Here is a 21613-nt window from a genome sequence, read left to right as displayed (position 1 = left end):
GGAGTTCCCATTGTGGCACAGTGGTTAACGAATCCAACCAGCAACCATGAGGTTGTGGGCTTGATCCCTGGCCTCGCTCAGTGGGTTAAGGATCCAGCACTGCCATGAGCTGTGGTGTAGGTCGCAGACGCGGCTCTGATCTGTCTTTGCTGTGGCTCTGGTGTAGGCCTGTGGCTACAGCTCCGATTAGACCCCTAGCCTGAGAACCTCCATATGCCTCTGGTGCGGCCTTAGAAAAGGCAAAAAGGCAAAAAGACAAAAAAAATAAAAAATAAAAAAATAAAAATCTTTATATTATCTCAATGTTCCTTTTCTACTAAATTTCTCAATGTCCTTTAGGTTCAAAAATACAGTAGAATCAAGCTCCTATAATCTGCCTTTTAATCCCCATCGTCTTGAAAGCTCAATCTGAAGGTTATCAGTGACCTCTTAATCATCAAATATTATCCTCATTTTATAAATGTGAACACTAGGTTTTAAAAGACTCCTAGATATTTACCCAGGAAAGTGAAAGCATTATGTCCGTAACAGTGATTTACAAACAACTGTTTGTATAGCAGTGTTATTTTTAACAGCCCCAAACTGGAAACAACTCAAATATACACCAATTTGTAGTATATGCATACAATAGAATACTACTCAGCAATAAAAAAGAACTGTTGCAACAACATAAATGAATTTAAAAAGAATTAGCTTAAGTGAAAAAAGCCAGACAAAAATAAGTGTACAAACTGTATTATTCCATTTACATAAACTCTACAAAATGCAAACTAATCACTTTCTTGATGCTGGCAAAAATTTTAGGGAGATACACCTATGTCAAACCTTATCAAAATTTAAACATATACAATTTGGTTTTGGTTTTTTTTTTTTTTTTTTTTTTTTTTTTTTTTTTTTTTTTTTTTATGGCCGTACCTGCGGCAAATGAAGTTCCCAGGCTAGGGGTCGAATCTGAGCTGCAGATGCCAGCCTACACCACAGCCATAGCAATGCCAGATCCAAGCCTCATCTGAAACCAACACCGCAGCTCATGGCAACACCAGATTCTTAACCGACTGAACAAGGCCAGGGAATCGAACCAATGTCCTCATAGATATTAATTATGTTCGTTACCACTGAGCCACAATGGGAATTTCTATACAATTTGTTATGCTATGTATATTTATTTTTATTTATTTATTTACTTATTTTTGTCTTTTGTCTTTTTAGGGCTGCACCTGCAACATATGGAGGTTCCCAGGCTAGGGGGTCCACTGGAGCCAGAGCTACCAGCCTACACCACAGCCACAGCAACATGGGATCCAAGCTCTGTCTGGGGCCTACACCACAGCTTATGGCAACGCCAGATCCTTAACCTAAGGAGCAAGGCCAGGGATCGAACCTGCTTCCTCACGGATACTAGTCGGGTTCATTAGCCGCTGAGCCACGATGGGAACTCTGTTACGTATGTTTCAATAAAGCTAGTTTTTCCAGAAAAAAATACAAGTTGTATATAAATGTTACAAACTAGAGTTCTTATAACTAGTTCAAAATCAATTCCACTCATTCATACAATAAACATTTATCTAGTTCCTACTATATGCCAGGTACTCTGCTAGGTATGCGATGCTGAGCAAACTGACACAGTCTCTGACCCCCTGGAGTATGTAGTCTGCTAGGGGAAGCAGAGATTGATAAAAAAAAATGCACAACAGACACACGGATGATACAAACTGTGACAAGTGCTATGAAGGAGAGGCACACAGTGAGATGTCAGAATGCAATACAGACACCAAATCTAGCCTGACAGAAAGACCGGCAGAGGGCCCTTAAAGTGCTCTTTAAGCTGAGAGCTAAAGGAATAGCAGGCTAATAAGTTGAAGTCAAACTTTGCTCAGAAGAGACACCAACACAAGCAAAGGTTCTAGAGGCAGGACGAAGCATGACCCTCTGAAGGAATGGAAAGAAAGCCACAAGAGTTAAGGGTCAAACAGTGTAAACAACACTACTGATCACCTCTCCGGCATCTATTCCACCTCCTCTTCCTCGTTCCTAACAGAATTACACTTTAGTTCAAGCAGCTACCATCCTCCACACAGTCAGGTGCTTTAGAGGTAGATGACTCCATCCGTGATTTTGGGAAGTCGATACTGTTTAGACTTAAGTCCACCGTGGCGATCACTTTTCTCCCTGCCAGTGATTCGTTCAGGAATGGCACAAGCGAAAGCGGAAAGGAGTTATTACATGTTCTAAGCAAGAGATGGTAGTTTGGACTAGGTAGGTATCAATGGAGATAGGGATTTGCATGAAAGAATAAGGAAGAGCAAAGTGTCCAAGACGTCTCCTAGGTTTCTGGCCTAGGCAAACAACGGTCAATCTTTTCTACATAATCAAAGCAGAAGAAACTTTTTTTTTTTTTTTTGTCTTTTTGCTATTCCTTGGGCCGCTCCCACGGCATACGGAGGTTCCCAGGCTAGGGGTCGAATCGGAGCTATAGCCACAGGCCTACACCAGAGCCACAGCAACGCAGGATACGAGCCACGTCTGCAACTTACACCACAGCTCATGGCAACGCCGGATTCTTAACCCACTGAGCAATGCCAGGGATCGAACCTGCAACCTCATGGTTCCTAGTCGGATTCATTAACCACTGCGCTACGACAGGAACTCCTGAAGAAACTTTTTTAATTAATAATCTTATGTTGGAGTTCCCACTGTGGCTCAGCAGAAACAAATCCAACTAGGAACCACGAGGTTTTGGGTTCCATCCCTGGCCTCACTCAGTGAGGTAAGGATCCAGCGTTGCTGTGAGCTGTGGTGAAGGTTGCAGACTCGGCTCAGATCTGATGTGGCTGTGGCTGTGGCTGTGGCTGTGGCATAGGCCAACAGCTGTGGCTCCGATTAGCAATTAGACCCCTAGACTGGGAACCTCCATAGGCCTCAGGTGTGGCCCTAAAAAAGTAAAAAAAAAATAATAATAACAATAATCTTATGTTATTCTTAATATTTATCTTAAATAAATCTAAATAAGAATGATTTAAGGATCATACTTGAAACATACTTGATCCTCATGTAGGCTACTGATCTCAGAAGTTCAGGCAAACTTAGCAAGAATGAATGTGGTTAATTAGATTTTGTTTTACCATACAAATCAGAATTTTTTATCAAATTCTAACATTCAATTAACAATACTGCCTAAAAACAACATTGAATATCATTTATTTTTGCCTTGCCTTCTTCAAAAATGATTTAAGCTAGCAAGATGTCTGAATAAATTAAAAGTAAGGCCAAGAATAAAATAGTCCAAAGATTTCTGACCACTTTATGTGTTGCTTAAAATAATTCCAGGGAAATTAAGTGGAAATATAGAACAAATTATGCTAAACAAATTTATCTACATTAGGTCTCACAAGAGCAATAATTAAGACTCCTATTACAGATATCAACAGACTCGGGCAACATATAAACTACCTTGACAAGTTGACAAACTGCCACTTCTTTCAGAAGGTGGTGTACTTGGATTACTGAAATGAAACGAAGTTTCCTGGTTCACGTCATTGTTTGCAAAATTCTTCGAATGGCATGTACAACAACACGACAATGGTACTTCAGCTTTTCTACTTGAGCCTTCATCCACGGGCTTCCCTAAAAATGAAAGAACCTCTGTGTATAATATTTCTAATTAAAAAATCATTAATCTTCATCTGCAGGCAGGGTGTGCAATTTGCCCAGGATTGGGACGTTTCCCAGGATGCAGGAATTTCAGTGCTAAAACCAGGAAAGCACCTGGCAAATCTGGGCAAGTTGGTCACTCAATCTGCAGCATCAAATCAGGACAGGCGAGAAATATTTATAGAGAAGTTATCAACACTTTACATTAATTTACAAAAATCTAACAATAATTAAAGATCAACAATGTAATAAAGGCACCACCACTCAAGTATTCGTATTGTATTGAAATATATTAAAATACCAAGCAGGAAAGATTAAAATAAAGGTATATACTTAATTGATGGTATTTCCCTAATGAAGAATTTGAAAGTTCAATATATTAAATAATAATATAAACACATAAGGGCTAAATCATTCCCACATTATACTTCAAAAAATGTTTCATGATATCATATCTGATACATGTATCAAAACACATTTGAAAGTCAATATTCAAATTAAATAAAACAGGTGATTTTCAATACTTAAATATAATACAAAATTAAAGTAGGTCTACATTTCATGGCTACATTGTGTAAATATGTAATTCACATATATAAAAAAAGCTGAATAATTTAATTTTCTATAAACGGTACTAACATTATTTCCCATCTGCCCTACATAAATTTTATTTTCCAGAATCTCCCATTAAAATTTTAAGTTATTAACAGATAATCTCATTTTCTCCAAAGACAAACATCAGGAAGAATCAAAATGAACAAGTGAAAGCTTATAAAATATTTACTTATTTACTTTTTTTTTTTTTTGCTTTTTAGGGCCACACCTGCAGCATATGGAGCTTCCCAGGCCAGGGGTCGAATCGGAGCTGTAGCCGCCAGCCTACGCCACAACCACAGCAACGCCAGATCCAAGCCACGGCAGTGCCATATCCTTAACCCACTGAGCTGAGCCAGGAATAAAACTGCATCCTGATGGTTAAAAGTTGGGTTCATCACTGCTAAGCCACAACAGGAACTCCTATTTACTTTTTATTTTTAGTAGTCTTACCAGTAACACAAACATTTCCTTTCAAAGAATTATATATAAGGCACATTTACGTACATACACTCATACATACACACCCAAGGTTAACTTTAAATTCTCCTAATACTTAACATCAAAGGCACCTAATTATGTAACTAAAATGTACCCAATATTGCATTTCAAATTCATTAGATATATATTAGACAGGCTTTCATAAAAGTAAACATTACTAGACATTTGTTGGCAAATAGAGGAAAGTAATGGGAAATAACATGAATTTCTAAAAACAATATTACAATAAGCTTCTGTTTATCTGGCATCCAAATAAGTAGAAAGATCAACTCGAATATTTTTTTAATGTATTCCATTTTCTAGTGTTATGAGGAAGGGACAGATAAGCAACTATACTAAAGGATTTACTCAAAAAAAAAAAAGCAAGTATTTGCATATGCTATGTAATCATGGCAGCCCCACCTCTTCCATCTTTTATATATTATATACAATATATAATATACAAGATTCTTATGTACACTCTAAATCATCAAATAAAGGACCATCTTATTTCAAAATTGTTTGAAGATTAATTAAACATATTTTGCTATATTGAAACTCTTTTGGATGATATATAACTGATTATAAAGAAATATCTTTTGGGAGTTCCCTCATGGCTCAGCAGATTGGAGATCCCTGGCCTGGGATTGAACCCATGCTACAGCAGCAACCTGAGCCAGCAACCTGAGCCATAGCAGTGACAATGCCAGATTCTCAACCTGCTGAGCTACAAGGGAACTCCCAGAAAAGAGAATATTTAAAAGAGAATATTTTCTTAGTTATAAGAATACCTGGAGTTCCTGTCGTGGCTCAGTGGTTAACAAATCTGAGTAGGAACCATGAGGTTGCGGGTTCGATCCCTGGCCTTGCTCAGGAGGCTAAGGATCTGGCGTTGCCGTGAGCTGTGGTGTAGGTCACAGATGCAGCTCGGATCCCGAGTTACTGTGGCTGTGGCGTAGGCCAGCAGCTACAGCTCCGATTCAACCCCTAGCCTGGGAACCTCCATATGCCATGGGAGCAGCCCTTAGAAAAAGGCAAAAAGAAAAGAAAAGAATACCTTAAAAGAGAATATTTCAATTAGTTAGAAGATGATTGAATCATTCTGGGTAAAAAAGTATTTTAAGATTTTTTTTTTTTTAGGTCCCAATAAGCAACCTGAAGATACCAACCAACTACTTACCACTAAGAGATTGTTGCCATGCTAAAGCAGAACAAAGTAAGGCTAAGCTTTTCCCACTCCCTGTAGGGCTCTCCAACAAACAGTGTTGCTTACTATTTAATCCTCTGACAATCTATGGACACAAAAACAATATTAAAAAATCAATAAACAACTTACTTCCTCAAGGCCTATCTCCATACAACAATGAGAAGTAAAGCTGCATGCTCTTAAGGAAACACAGCAGTAGCAGAAAGAAGAACTAGAATTTAGTTAAACTGAGATTTTATTCCTTTATATCTCTCCCTAAAATTATGTTAGATTTAAACCATGTCAAACACAAAAGAAATGAGAAACGATTTGTGCCTTACTTATGCAAACGATATCATGTCTTTAAAATACACTAATATCTTTGCTGAAAACTTAACAAAGGGTACTGCTAGAAGGAGCATAAATTATTACACCCAGTTAATACAGAAGTTAGCAATTGCTAGTAAAGTTGAAGGTACCCACCTCCAGCAATCCAGGCCTATGTAAATACCCAAAATCTTTCCCACACAAACAAGGAAACAGGTATAAGAAAGTTGAGAGCAGCACTGTTTATAATTGCAAAATAATGTAAACAACCTAAATATTTATCAAGGAGAAAATGGGCAAATAAAATTCTGATAATTTGTATGATGTAGCCCAATGGATTGTTAATCTGTTTTGATTGCTGTATAGTATTCCAAATTCCAAACTGCTATACAGCAATCAAAACAGATTAACAGGAGTTCCCATGAGGCTCAGTGGTTAACGGATCCGACTAGGAACCAAGAGGTTGCAGGTTCCATCCCTGGTCTTGCTCAGTGGGTTAAGGATCTGGTGTTGCTGTAAGCTGTGGTGTAAGTTGCAAATGTGGCTTGGATCCTGCATTGCTGTGACTGTGGCGTAGGCCAGTGGCTACAGCTCCAATTAGATCCCTAGCCTGGGGACCTCCATATGCCTTGGGTGCGGCCCTAGAAAAGACAAAAAAAGACAAAAACAAACAAATAAATAAATAAATAAAATAACAATTAATTGATCTACATCTTAAAAGTAAGATGAGCAAGTGAGCAAGATCATGAGGAAAGGAGGGGCTTGATGTGCTGCTGCCACTTCTTTCACCTTCAGTCTCAGTGCCTTCTGCAGAGCTCCTGACAGTACCAGGCTGGGACAGAGCATCTGAAGGCTCACAACCTCAGTGCTCCACAGAAGTCACCATGAGGAGGGTCCAGGGAAGAATTTACCATTTTCAGTGGAAAATAAGTGGCAATTACGAGTTACAATGATCTTCATACTTTGGATCTGGATTTAGTACACCTTTATCGTAAAACACCAACTGCTTAAAAAATAATTCATGAAACAGATATGAAGAGGAGCATTTTAAGAAGTACCATCTCCTGGAGTTCCCGTCGTGGCTCAGCACGACTAGCATCCATGAGGATGCAGGTTCAATCCCTGGCCTCACTCAGTGGGTTAAGGATCTGGCATTGCTGTGAGCTATGGTGTAGGTCGCAGATGCGGCTCTGATCCCACGTTGCTCTGGCTGTGGTGTAGGCCGGCAGCTGCAGCTCCAATTGGACCCCTAGCCTGGGAACCTCCATATGCCACGGGTGTGGCCCTAAAAAAAGACAAAAAGACCAACCACACACACAAAAAAAAAAAAAAAAAAAAAAAAAAAAAGAAAGAAAGGAGTACAATCTCCTTGAAAAAACAATCAAACTCTTGAACTCATTGTAAATAAATTTATGGCATAAATACTTAAAAAAATAATGTTAAAAAAAATCAAGTTCTCCAGAAAGACAGATATAGAATATCATTGTGCAAAGTTTAAAAATATGTAAAGTGAAGTTCCCTGGTGACATAGAGGGTTAAGGATCCAGTGTTGTCACTGCTGTGGCAAGGGCTCCATCCCTGGCCCCGGAACTTCTGCATGCCGCAGGTGGGCCCAAAAAGAAAAACAAAAATATGTTAAGTACACTCTATTTTGTTTATGAATACATATATATGTAATAAAAGTATAAAAACATGGCTAGAAAAGAAAAAGAACAAATTCACGGTACTAGTTATCTTGCTACTCATAAACAAAGTATAAAGTAAAGATGGGGAGTTCCTATCGTGGCACAGCGGAAACGAATCTGACTAGGAACCATGAGGTTTCAGGTTCGATCCCTGGCCTCACTCAGTGGGTTGAGGATCCGGTGTTGCCATGCACTGTGGTGTAGGTCGCAGACAAGGCTCGGATCTGGCGTTGCTGTGGCTCTGGTGTAGGCCAATTGCTACAGCTCCAATTAGACTCCTAGCCTGGGAACCTCCATATGCCGCACGTGCAGCCCTAAAAAGGAGAAAAAGACAAAAAAACAAAAAGTAAAGATGGCAAAACATTAAGATTTAACAAAGCTGGTAAGTTGGTTTACTCACGTTTGTATATTAATTTCTATATGATTAAAATATTTCAAAAAATTTTGGTGAAAATACAGTATTCTGTGTAAGATAATAAATACTTTGTATTTCAAAGTAATGAGGCAAAGTAAAGCAGTACTTCAATAAATAGAAGTTCCAAATGAGCTGAGAACATTTTTCAGAATGTTCTCCTTTGCCCCCTAATAGAGACAAATACAGTTTTGTAGCGACCAGCATTTTTTTCCAAAGGTTAGATGTTCTTTAATGAATCCAGCAAATGTTTTCAATCTATTTACTATCTGAGAAAACATAGTCACAGACTCACTGTATGTTGTGAATTATAAGCATCTGTATCTCAGTAAAGACTTAAAATAACTGCTGAAAAATACTTACAGAATTCATCATAGCAAGCTGTGATGGATAAGCTTTATAAGGAAAGTCAATCTTCACCCCACCAATTGTATATTCAGACCGTATTGAAGACATCACGCTTTACTTCCGATTCCTAACTGCCAAGAGAAATGAGAGTCAATGTTGAAAGAATGCCATTCAAAGAAAAACCAGATACCTTACACTGAAACACAAGTCTTGAAATAAAAATTGGAATTAATGTATAAACAACAACAAGAAAGAATTTCCTACTCTTATAAATCACAGTGGTTAAGAGCATGCCTCAGAATCTGACAAATCTGAACCCTATTCTGCCAAAGCTGTGGACCAGGAATTAATAAGTATAGGTTCTAGATCAGGTTCTGACAACAATTGAAATGTTACCTTGATCTTCACTTCTCTAGACTAAGATCCAAATCCCTAATTTAAAAACTGTTGCAAGGGAGAAAATGCCTTGGCATATGTAGGTGCTCAATAATTCTTACGTAAACGTCAATAGGGTATAATGCAAAGAAAATAAGCCTTAAAGTGGAATTGCACTGTGAATTACTTAATCTCACAGAGCCTGTTTCTTCATCTGTAAAATGGAGATAATATAATACTATCTACCTGATAGGGCTTTTATGAAAATTAGCCAGGCACTGAGTCAAAAATTAAATACGGGTAATGTATAGAATGTGCCTAAACTCCAGTATCTGATACAGAGGAAGTGATCTACTTTAATCTCCACCTCTTCTAAACCAACTTAACCTAGGATACATAGATGTAATTCAAAGACTGTGTGTAATCTTTTGATATTGCATGCATAAGTTTCTGTATATGACTGTATTTTTTAAGAGAAAGTCCATAGATTTCTCATTCCCAGATATATATCCTAAGGAAATAACTAAAAATAAAAGGGAAATGATATACACTGTTATCAACTGAGGAATTATTTGCAATAGTGAAGAAATGCTAAATTCCATGTGGGGATGAAGAGATGGGTTAAAATCTCAATTCCACATAGTATAAAGCCTGTCACAACCTTAACCATAGTTATTTGTCCCCAGAGAAATTAAGAATCACTATTCTTAGGTAGTTTCCAGTTGTAACATTTTGTGCTTCCATCTGTGAAGCTCTGAGAACGATATTTGTGGAATCTAAATCCTTAATCTAACCAACAACTCAAGGCTGGCCTAGTAACTCAGATATAACCTAGAAAGCAATCCATCCCCACCCCCACCCCCACCCGTGGTGGCAACTGGCAACAAAAAGGGGTCGCTTCCCCTACACACTGGATAAAGGACAAAACTTATCTGGCTCCGCCGTAGCCCCCTCCCAAGAGTAACGAAAAGCCCCAGACTCGTAGAAGGCCTCTGCTCCAAGGAGGTAAAAGCAGGCTTCCTCCCCACCCCCCACAGGTTTTCGTCCTCATATTCCCTCCTCCCTCAGCAAACCCCGATCCCCAAGGCCCTGGGGATCCACTCCACACCGATGGGCTTGCAAGGCGGGTGGACAAAAGCAAAAGGCACCCTTCTGGCAGGCTTTGCGCCCTCCCCGCGAGAGACAGACTTGCCCGCCCGGCGGAAAATCAAACAATGCCGACTGGGCTCCGATTCTCGGGATAAAGGAAGCCGAAACTTGCAAGCAAACACAGAGAAGTTCCGGCAAAGAGAGGTCCTAGCCTCCCTCTCTTCCTCCCAAGGATGCTACTCCCAGTCGCGGGATTACGTACCTCTTACTTTTTCTCCCCTCAGCTCCCACGTACAACACTCCAGCGGACGAATTCCCGCCTCCCACCCCTCGACTCCCAGCACCCAATCGCCGGGCGAAGTCAGACAACCAATCACTCGCCAAGACCAGAAACCAGGCAACCAATCCCGACGCGAGGTCAGGGGGCGCGCACGCTGGCACCCAATGGAGGACTCCGCCGTAAAGACCAACCCCAGCTACACGGAGGCATGGGAAGGCGAGCTCCTTGGCGGTGAAGGACTCCCGCAGATCCCAAGAATATAAAGGGATACAGTTTGCTGTGTTAGACTTCTGGAAACCGGTGATTTAAGCCGTGGCTCAGTTTCCTTGGAAATTCGAAGTCTCATTTTTAAGGTCTCTAGACCAAGCGAGAGGAAACACGCCAAGTTCTCTCAGCATTTCTCAGCGCCACTCGATTCAAATTTCCGAACTTTCCGGTACCCAGAGTAATGAAAGGAAATGGCCAGACTTCTGAGCCAAACGAGGCGAAAAAGTTGGATGACAGCTGGCTACAGAATCTCCTGATATTCAAGGCTTTCTTAGAGACCACATTCAACTGGAAACGCTCTCCAGCACCAGATCACTCTTAATTCCATTAAAGCTTATCAGCCTTCTGTCCTTCCTAAGACCAATTTGTTCTTTGCCAAGAAATACACTTCGGTTTCCTCAAAGGTAGGGGGGTTAATCATGATCTCGCCAAATTGATATTTAAAAAAAAACAATCCTCTACCTAAACTTGGCTCAAATGGCTACTCTCCCAAAAAAGCAAGACCTGAAACATTTTCTCAGATTCCGAGAAACCAGTTTGGGGAGAGAGGTTTGCTGCAGAAGGGAGCAACAAAAGTCGAGTTTGCTTGCCTCACTTTCAGTTTTACTGCATCTTCCCCAAATGACAAAACAGTCATAAAAATAAATTCTACCCTTTAATTTAGTAATCTCGGGCTCAGAAATTTACCCTAAAGAAGTAATCTAAAAGAAAGAAAAGTAATAATAGCTCTAGTGACAACAAGTTCTATTCTTTTTATTTATTTATTTATTTTTAACAAGGCCTATTCTAATACTGAAAAAAAAAAAAAAAAAAAACCCTAACTTCCCAGGGAGATGATTATATCAATTCAATCATTATGGAACCGATAAAATAAATGTAAAACCAAACAACCTGCCAAAACTCCATAACGTTAAATGAAAAAAAGCAGACTCCAAACTGGGTTATTATGAATTTCATTATGTGAAAATACATATTCATAAGCCAAGATGAAGGAAAAGTACAAAAAGTGTAATTTACTGTTAAGACAGTGCAATGGAGGATAGTTTATAAAAATAAATCCTTAAAACTACCTTCAAATTATTATTCTGCTTTTACAAATGTTTTAAATCATCAAATCTTTTTATGTAACTTCTCCAGGATAACTACTCTGATTTTCCTCTCTTAAGTTCATGAGGCTCTGAACTCTCATCTTGTATTGCCATTTGATGTATGTGGCATAATGAAAACTGATACACATAGGCTCTGGAGCCAGACAGTCCTGGATCCCAGTCCCTTGAACTGTTCCTTTCACGTTAATAGCAATGAAACGAAACACACAAAAAAAACACAAGTTCATTTGATAAAGAATATGAATGTTTATAAACCAATATTCAAAATAGCTGCACACATCTTTTTGTCACTTGAATAAAAAAAATCACATTGTGACAAATTTTATAACCTTAACTTAAAATGCATGAATATTAACATTTACTAATATATGTACACATTTTATTTACATCATCAACAAATCTGAGGAAAAACAGCATGTTATTATTTAACACAGCAGGTTTTGACCGTCTTTGAAAATTGATCCAGGAATGTGCACTGCATTTAGTTAGAAAACATATTTCAACCTTTTCTGAACTCCTAGAGGTTTATCTAAACACACAAAATATTCCAAAGCCTCAGTTTAAAACGAAACAAGAGCAGTTGTATTTAATCTTAAAAGACTACAAAACTGCCTTGTTTAAAAATAGGAAAATTCTTATGGTTTAAGTGTATGCTTTTATCTTTTGCATCAAGATTACTTAATTGAACTTTAAGCATCTAATAAAAGTTATAAATACTCTATCATCTATGATCCTGTGCACTTCATGATTGGAAACAGATACAAATTAGCTCTTACATAATACCCTTATGAGGTAGGGCCAGTAGTAATCCCATCTTACAAAGAAGGAAAAGGAAATGTGGCTATCTGCTATAGTGAAAAGGCTGAAAGTAAATTTCTTTTATTTTCTTCCTTTTTTTGGCCGCACTCGCGGCATGTGAAAGTAGAAGTTCCCAGGCCAGGGATCCAACCTGAACCACAGCATCAATCTGAACCGCCACAGTAACAGTGCCAGATCCTTAACCAGCTGCACAAGGGAACGCCTTAATTTCTTTCCCTAAGAGCATACTTTAGCCTGTCTAATTTCTTTTATAAACGAAGAGGTCCGTTTCAAGGAAGGATGGTGGGGCTTATTCAGATATATCGCAGAAAGCCAAGGGAAGGAGCTTCTACACTGGATACTTCATTAAGAAAACAAATGAGGATTATGAGTTATCTGAATGCATCGACCTAATCAATGGACATTACTGACAAAGGACTGCAAAATCCTTCCGCAACACGGTATTTTCCCCTTTTTAAATTTTTCCTGAGGTCCAAACACTATGTATTTTCTTATTTCAAAATCTTCTAGGGTTATTATGTGAATTATAATCCTGATGACAAACCAAGAGCTTGTTAATCCAGTGGGTTTTATTGCTCTACACTTTAATTAGATACCAATGTATTTTCCCCCTCTGACCATTATAAAAATAAACTTTAAAAAAACTAAATGAGACCTCCTTTTGGGTTCTTCTCTGCACAAAGATGTTTCTGTAAACACATTTAAACCAGTATCTTAAAATTCCAAATTATTCAAGTATCTCTTTAAACATATGGCTTCATATATTAGTAAAAGTTGAAGCAAATATGTAAAATTTTAAAATCCTTATCTGTAATTCCATGGAAATCATTTACAAAAAGCTATTTGCCTTTTTAAAGCTTTCTCAATACTGTGTCTTGAGAACTGCAATTCCATCTTGCATTATTATCATGTGCAAGATTTGGAGATTTCTATCTGGCTATCAAAACTCCTAATTTTTCCTGAATTCTCGTTTTCTTCTCCCTCGCATCATTGCATCCTTGTACTCTGTTACTACTTAACAGTTAAACACTAGGGCTACCCACAGACTCATTTTTATAAGAAATTATATTAAAGTCATGGCAGATTTTCTTCACTTTAAAAGCCAAATTCATTTTTCAGTAATGAGTTTCTTAAATGTGCTCCCAACAGGAGAAAAAAAAAAAAAAAGCTCAGCTGCTACAAGAAACATACCAGCAAAGTAGATCCAAAGAACTGCCAATCAAATACAAGCAAGCATAATTCTCAAAAGAGTTCTAAACTGTATTCATGTTGAATTGAATCATCTTAGTGATTCTAAGACGTTAATGTTCCCATTCAGTTTAGCTGTTATGAGATGCAGATTCACGTTGGGTATAGGCAGCAAACATAGGCAGCAAACAGCTTCATTTTTTCTTGTTTTAAGTCTTTTTTTTTTTAAATTCCACTAACACTCATGTTTATTATCTCAATTATTGTGCTTTCAATACAATGACAGAGCTGTACATCAGGATCCATGCTTCTAGTGTCCTGAGATCCATTTTTATATGATGGATCTTTTAAGATTCCAGACCATCCACTTGGTTTCTCTTTTATTTGTTGAAGACCTAAAAACATAAGGAAAAATAAATAAGGCAAGAACTCGGGAAAGGATTTTGGCCTTTCCGTTTGAGATATTAAAACAACTCTTGAACAGAAGTTACTACTTACGTGTAATAATTGGATCAATGTCTCTTGTCTGAGTGGCAACATCAGAGGCACACACTTGCCCTATTTGGATCAGTAAAGACATGATATCCTCATACAGTGGAGGAAATGCTCGACAAAAAGAGACCAAACTTGGCAGAGTTGGCATGAAAAAAGCATATCGCTTAGCCTGTGTTAAAACTGTTGGAAAGAAATGATACAGAATTCTTGACTTTAAAGATATAAATTCAACACACATGGCTTATACAACAAACTAAGCACCATGGTCTGTGCTGAGGATACTAAGTTTCCTAAGACGTGGCCAGCCCCTGCCTTCAGGGAGCTCACAATCTAATAGTCAGCCATCATCCAACACACAAATGCTTAGGTCCAAGCATGCTGAGAGGTGTATTATATGCATTGTTTCATTAAGTTCTCACAATCTTATGAATGAAAAAAGTATTTTTATGACACGTATTTTATAAGAAAACTCTTAAACCTTAGAGAGATTAAGAAGCTTGTTCAAGGTCACACAGCCAGTTAGTGGTGGCGATAGGACAGAACTCAGGGAGTTTAAGTTCTTAACTACTACAAATAATTATATCATGAAGTCAATACAATGGGAAAAAAATGAATACATTATTATGGGAGCACTGGGAAAGAATATAATATTGACTAAGCCATAACTTAAAAGATTGAATTATAGTTCATATCTTTTAGTTTATTTTCATACCATTTTATTTAACAACTTGGAAGGTGGTTAAAAATTAGGGTATGTTTTAGAACTTAAGAAAACAACTAATATATTTATCTCTTATTCATACCTATGTTTATATTTTTCTGCAACTCTAAGCATACGTAATAAATTGTAATTTTTTTTCTACTGACATAATTCATAAAGTAGACTTGATTTCCATTTATACAATGTGGCATACTTAGTATATTTAATTTGAATCTATATATAGTCATTCACAAAAATAAAAGCTACAATTTGCCTACCTATTCATCTCTACACCATATAGCACATTTGTAATAGGAACATTTACAAAAGAAGAATAATTCAAAAGATGGCGTAAATTAAACTACTAGTGACACAGAAAACATGGTGTCACAAAATTCAGGAGAGTTCCCGTTGTGGCTCAGCAGTAATGAACCCAACTAGTATCTGTGAGGTTGCAGGTTCGAATCCCTGTCCCTGCTTGCTCAATGGATTAAAGATCCAGCGTTGCCATGAGCTGTGGTGTAGGTCACAGACACAGCTTGGATCTGTATAGTGTTGCTGTGACATAGGCCAGCATCTGCAGCTCCGATTCGCCCCCTAGCCTGGGAACTTACATTTGCCACAAGTGCGGCCCCAAAAAGAAAAAAAAATTCAGAAAAAATATTAACTACTTTATGTTAGAAATTTGTGTTATTTCTGTCGGTTGGCTACACACCTGTTAGCAAAGTTCCCATGACATTGACAGCTAAGCGAGCCACACTGAGTGACTTTGGTAATGCATACTGGATACACAAATGAGAAAGCAACTGGATAGCAAATATCTGCAACACAAAATCCAAATATTACATGTTTCTGAGAGTATCTTTAGGTACTAAAAAGTATAAAGTATTTTCTTGTAACTAGCAAGACTGGAAGGAGATCAAAATTTTCCTCAGGTTTCAAAATGTTCATTACCTGTTTTTCAAGTTCTGGCTGTGCAATAAGCTCAGGTATGAAATCCAAACAGATGTGCATAGATGGAATACCTGCCACCGTCAAAGGCAAAAGTTCACATGGATAACCCTATCTCGACAAGAAAGGGGAGAAAAGTCAGAAATAAAATTGTTACAAGCCAAATAGAGATGAAAATACAAAGAAAGGGTTCACTTCCTTTATGTAAGAAAGTTGCTCAAACAGCTATAATGCCCTGTGTGTATCTGGCATTTCACCCTTCTGATGTACTAAAACAGAAATTACAGGAACACTTTATTAGGCTGAAGTAAAAATTTGTTTTAAAAATCTGCATTTTTCTACATATTGTAAAGGACCATGATCAATTCTGCGACCTCCTGTTTTTGAATGATTCCTATTTAGCAATTCGAAACTACCCCCCAAAATAAAGGTCAACCATAAAGCATCATTCTTTGAAACCAGACCTGAAAGTGGACAAGCTTAGCGATGTTGGGATCCGCAATGTACATTTGGTGCAACAGACAACAGATAAGGCACTGAACTTCACGAAGGTTACAGAGCAAATTGTCTTCTCCTTCCTCTAGTCCCTTATTTGGAGAGCTGGCAGTAATAACACTTTGAACATTCCTTAGCGAGCTGTCTGGATTGACACCCTTTGCCCTCTCTTCTTCAGTAGGTAAGCAAATCTCCAAGAGAATCTGGACAGCTGCACTATCCTACAAACAAATAAAATACAGTGAATTTACGAAGTTCATGAGAGTTTATTTGAAACCAAATCTGATTTTGCTTTCACATGAACACATGTGATTTAAAAAAAAAACAAACAAAACTGTTTCTTACCAAAAAAACCCCAAACAAACAAACAAACAAAAACAATGAAAAGCCAAGAGGTACTTCTAAGAGTAAAGTGAACAATCTATAGGGCAGTGGTTCTCACCTTTTTTAGGATTATGAACCCTTTTAAGAATCTGAAGAGGAATTCACGGTGTGGCACAACGGGATGGGTGGCGTCTTGGCAGCACTGGGTTACAGGTCTGATGCCCAGCCCAGCACAGTGGGTTAAGGATCCGGCATTGCCACAGCTGCGGCTTAGGTCATGACTGCAGCTCAGATCTGATCCCTGGCCTGGGAACTCCATCTGCCAGCTACAAGGCGGCCAAAAATGAATGAAAAAAAAGAATCTGAAGGAAACTACATGTTCTCTCAGTATAAAAATTTGCATTATGTAAACAAACATATTGCATCATTTCAGGAAGGTCCCATATCTCTAAGGTAGATCCATGGACTCCAGTTTTAGTCTAACTACTAAAAGAGTATTCCAGTTCAAGGTCATCTAAAACTGGCCCCAGGCAAAAAATCACTTCTCCCAGAATCTCCTTTCCTTCCTCCTAAAATTCCTACTCTCCCCAGGATATTATCATGTATTCCCCTCTTTTCTCACCTCTGAAGATGGTGATTAATATTTAATGCTTAAAAGTCCGCTGTGGCTCAGCGGGTTAAAAACCTGGCTAGTATCCATGAGGATGCAGGTTTGACCACCTCTGGCCTTGCTCAGTGGGTTAAGGATCCAACATTGCCTGAGCTGTGGTGTAGGTCACAGACGCAGCTCGGATCCAGCATTGCTGTGGCTGTGGTGTAGGCCAGCTGCTGCAGCTCCAATTCGACCCCTAGTCTAGGAATTTCCACATTGCCACAAGTGCAGCCCTAAAAAAAGAAAGAAAAGAGAAAAAAAAAAGCACTTTTCCCTTTTAATTTGAAGATGGGCTCTTTCCAAAATCTTTTCCACCTGCACAACACATTGGTGCTTGGCCTATAAGCCAGAGTGTCATTTCATAGAAAAAGTTTATTGAGGGGTGATCTACTTGATGCCCCTACATATAAAAGAGAGCTAGAATCACTCTCATCTAGCAGGAAGGAGGTAAGAAAAAATGAATATGTAACACGTGTTTCTGAAACATAACCACTGCATAGGATAGAAGAAAACAATTATTCCAACTGTTTAAGAATTTGATTATAAACTAAGGTTAGCCTTACATCATAATGATTTTTTTTTTTTTTTTTTTGTCTTTTTGTCCTTTTAGGGCCACACCCACGACATATGGAGGTTCCCAGGCTAGGGGTCGTCGAATCAGAGCTGTATCTGCCAGCCTACACCACAGCCACAGCAATGCTAGGTCTGAGCCGAGTTTGCGACCTACACCTCGGCTCACGGCAACTCCAGATCCTTAACCTACTGAGCAAGGCCAGGGTCAAACATGCAACCTCATGGTTCCTAGTCAGATTTGTTTCCGCTGTGCCATGAGTAACTCCTATAATCATTTATAAAGTAAACTTTATAATCATCATTCTTGATCTGGGGGGAGTTGGTTTTGGGTTGTTATTATTTTGTGTGTGTGTTTTTTTTTTTTTTTTTTGTAGACTATGGAGCCAGGCTGCCCAAGGCTTGAATCCCAGCTTCCCCACTTACTAAATGTATAACCTTGAGCAAGTCATTTAACTTCTCTGGGTTACATTTTCCTAAACTATAAAAATAGAGATACTACTCCACACCTCATAGGTTGGTTGTAAAGATTAAATGAGTTAATACACATAAAGAACTCAATAGCACCCAGCATTTAATAAAAATTATATAAATGGTAGCTTTTACCATCCTCAATTCCTTATCTGAAACTCTAAAGGTCAGATTTATTTTAGAATTCGTACACTTTTTCTATATTATTATATAATTCCTCCAGCAGAGACTATGGCAGCACTCTAATTAAACATATTACCATTGCTGAGGCAAAATATACCAATATTCACATTAAGTGGGAAAAAGGCCATAAATAGCTTCACATCAACTGAGTGAAGTTTTGTCACAAATGAGGTCACATTAGGGTCAGGTTTTTCTGCCAACTTAATTACCAAAAAATGCTTCAGTTTTCATAGCCTTTTGGATTTCTGCATTACAGATAAGGGATTGTGAATCTATGTTATTACTCTATTCCCCTTGTTGCCAATGAAAAATTGCAGAAAAAAAAAATTTTTTTTTAAGGGCCACACCTACAGCATATGGAAGTTCCCGGGCTAGGGGTCAAATTGGAGCTGCAGTTGCCGGCCTATGCCACAGCCACAGCCATGCCAGCTCCTTAACCCACTGAGAGAAGCCAGGGATCAAACTCACATCCTTACAGACACTATGTCTGGTTCTTAACCCGCTGAGCCACAATAGGAACTCCCAGAAAACAAACTGCAAACTAAGAAAACATTTCTACTTTTTAAAGACCTCAAATTTCTTAACATTCAATCATTTCATATGTCCTACATTAGTAAAAAATTACTAAGCCTTCAGTAAATTGTACATTGTTATAAAACTTTTCTAAATATGAAATTTAACATCTTATACTGTCATACTATTTATCAGTGCTCAACATTTTATTATATATATATGTTTCTTATTGTCTCCATTTGTTTTTTTTCTGTTTGATTTTAAGATACAAAAGTCCTATATTTTGTTAAAATGTAAATCTCATTTAAATGGCTATTCAATTAATATCATGATGATTATTCCTGATGTTAATAATGTAGTCCATTTGATATTCAGCAGCAAAAGAAACACCATTATAGGAATTCCCACTGTTGCACAACAGGATCAGCTGCAGCACAGGCTGCAAACTGTGGCTCAGATCTGATCCCTGGCCTGGGAATTCCATATGCCACAAGATGGCCAAAAGAGAAAAAAAGAAAAAAGAACACCATTATATATACATTCGGTAATTAAAAATGTGTAATTTAAAATGCATAATATATAGAGAAGGCATAATATACCACCTATTGAAGTGATTATATTAACAGGGAAGTCCTCTGCCCTTTTTGACTAAATTGTACTTTATTACCTGAGCAGCCAGTAATGCATTTTTCAATTCTTCTCTGGTAACTTCTGGACCATCGGTTTGTCCAACTAAACCTATTGTATTATTCTGAGAAGGCCTATCTTGTTCTGCCGTTTCCTTCAGATGAGCACTAAGGTAAGCTTTGGATGCCAGAAGGTATCCATTCAACATGTGTAGAGTAATATCCATCAGTGGGGGGCATCTCAACAAAGAAAAAAGAAAAGAAAAATACATGAGAAAAGAAGATAAATTTATAAATTATTATTTATAAATAATTACAAAAACCTATTACCTGAAAACATGAAAAGAGTAGAAAAGTAACATTTTTCCCACTGAAATACTTACTCTCAAAATGAAAGCTTAATATATATAATTCTCTATATTTCAAGGTTGTCTGAATAGTATTATCTATTTCATCTTATCAGCTAAAATCAAATATAATGTCTACCCTCGAGAAAAAGCATTCCTTTCCACAAAAAAAGTCGCTACCTATAAATCTCTTAGATATGAGCCTGCAAAGCAGCTGCCATCAAAGAGAAATAGTCTATTATTGATAAGATGAAGGAGACTAGAATGTTTATTCTTTCTACTCCTATTTATGCTTTGGAGCTAGACAACTCTATTCCAGGAATGCTTCATCCACTTGACAGTATGTTATTTACTGAACCTTAATTTCCTCAACTATAAAATGAATAATTATTCATTCCCCCGAAGTTGTTATAAATTAAACTTAAATAAGAATAGATAAAAGAATGCAATGTACAAAAGGAAACAAAAAAAGATAAATTAGTAACCACTATAATTTTAGAAGCCAAGCTCTTAGAAAAACCTGACAATGCCACTTCTCTGCCTATCACAGATCGAGCATGTGTGCATTAACAAGCAGTACAGATTTGTTTTTAATTATTAAACACTGAAAATAGCCTAAATGTCCATCAATGTGCCAATAGTTCTTCTTAAATGTCCAGATTTTCTACCATAAACATGCATGGATTAACAGTGAAAAAAAATATCAATGGTTATAAACACCTTCTGTGGCTCAATACCAAAAAAACAAACAACCCCATCAAAAAATGGGCAGATCTAAACAGACAATTCCCAAAAAAAGACATACAGATGGCCAAAAAACACATGAAAAGATGTTCAACATCACTCATTATTAGTGAAATGCAAATCAAAACCACTATGAGGTATATAACCTTACACCAGACAGAATGGCCATCATCAAAAAGTCTACAGACAGTAAGTGCTGGAGAGGGTGTAGAGAAAAGGGAATCCTATTACACTGCTGGTGGCAATGTCCATTGGTGCAACCACTGTGGAAAACAGTATGGAGATTCCTGAGAAAACTAAAAATAGAATTACCATTTGATCCAGCAATCCCACTCCTGGGCATCTATCCAGAGAAAACCATGACTTGAAAAGATACATGTACTCCAATGTTCATTGCAGCACTATATACAATAGCCAAGACATGGAAATAACCTAAATGTCCATGGACAGAGGAGCGAATAAAGAAACTGTGGCACATATACACAATGGAATATTACTCAGCCACTAAAAGGAAAGAAATAACGGCATTTGCAGCAACATGGATGGACCTAGAAATTATCATGCTAAATGAAGTCAGTCAGACTGTGAGACACCAACATCAAATGCTATCACTTTACATATGGAATCTAAAAAAAAAGGACACAATGAACTTCTTTGCAGAACAGATACTGACTCACAGGGTTTAACAAACTTATGTTTTCCAAATGAGATAGGCTGTGGGGTGGGGAGATG

General features: G+C 37.8%; 2 protein-coding genes and 1 pseudogene across 16 annotated transcripts in view; 1 reads left to right on the top strand and 2 right to left on the bottom strand.

Annotated features, from left to right (window-relative positions):
* Positions 1 to 10463, bottom strand: part of BRIP1 (BRCA1 interacting helicase 1) — a 137986-nt gene extending 127523 nt beyond the window's left edge. For 2 of the 10 annotated variants that reach the window (XR_014821286.1, XM_084985031.1), the window contains exons 1-4: positions 10167 to 10463; positions 8699 to 8814; positions 5906 to 6017; positions 3451 to 3624 (exon numbers count right to left, since the gene is read on the bottom strand). Coding sequence is in view for 6 of the 10 variants with exons in the window: in XM_084985031.1 (XP_084841157.1) it covers positions 3451 to 3624; positions 5906 to 6017; positions 8699 to 8791 (379 nt within the window). In the remaining 4 variants the exon portion in view is untranslated. The remainder of the gene's footprint in view (positions 1 to 3450; positions 3625 to 5905; positions 6018 to 8698; positions 8815 to 10166) is intronic. The other 8 variants (XR_014821287.1, XM_084985033.1, XR_014821284.1 and 5 more) reach the window with 5 other exon arrangements.
* LOC110256154 (cytochrome c oxidase subunit 7C, mitochondrial-like) lies at positions 6964 to 7256 on the top strand (annotated as a pseudogene).
* Positions 10464 to 12029: 1566 nt separating the features above from the next.
* The window catches only part of INTS2 (integrator complex subunit 2), a 62083-nt gene continuing 52499 nt past the window's right edge, over positions 12030 to 21613 (bottom strand). For all 6 annotated transcript variants that reach the window (XM_084985028.1, XM_084985027.1, XM_084985023.1 and 3 more), the window contains exons 20-25: positions 19832 to 20030; positions 16421 to 16672; positions 15960 to 16067; positions 15721 to 15826; positions 14309 to 14485; positions 12030 to 14205 (exon numbers count right to left, since the gene is read on the bottom strand). In XM_084985028.1, coding sequence (XP_084841154.1) covers positions 14036 to 14205; positions 14309 to 14485; positions 15721 to 15826; positions 15960 to 16067; positions 16421 to 16672; positions 19832 to 20030 — 1012 coding nt within the window. In that variant the 3' untranslated portion in view covers positions 12030 to 14035. The remainder of the gene's footprint in view (positions 14206 to 14308; positions 14486 to 15720; positions 15827 to 15959; positions 16068 to 16420; positions 16673 to 19831; positions 20031 to 21613) is intronic.

This window comes from Sus scrofa, chromosome 12 (genome assembly GCF_054392235.1).
Source record: "Sus scrofa isolate SSC_HxYL_T2T_F1_AM1 chromosome 12, Sscrofa_HxYL_maternal_Yorkshire_Landrace_v2.0, whole genome shotgun sequence".
NCBI classification, from domain to species: Eukaryota; Metazoa; Chordata; class Mammalia; order Artiodactyla; family Suidae; genus Sus; species Sus scrofa.
The sequence above is the reverse complement of the archived record's forward strand: the minus strand, read 5'-3'. Positions and strand labels throughout refer to the sequence as shown.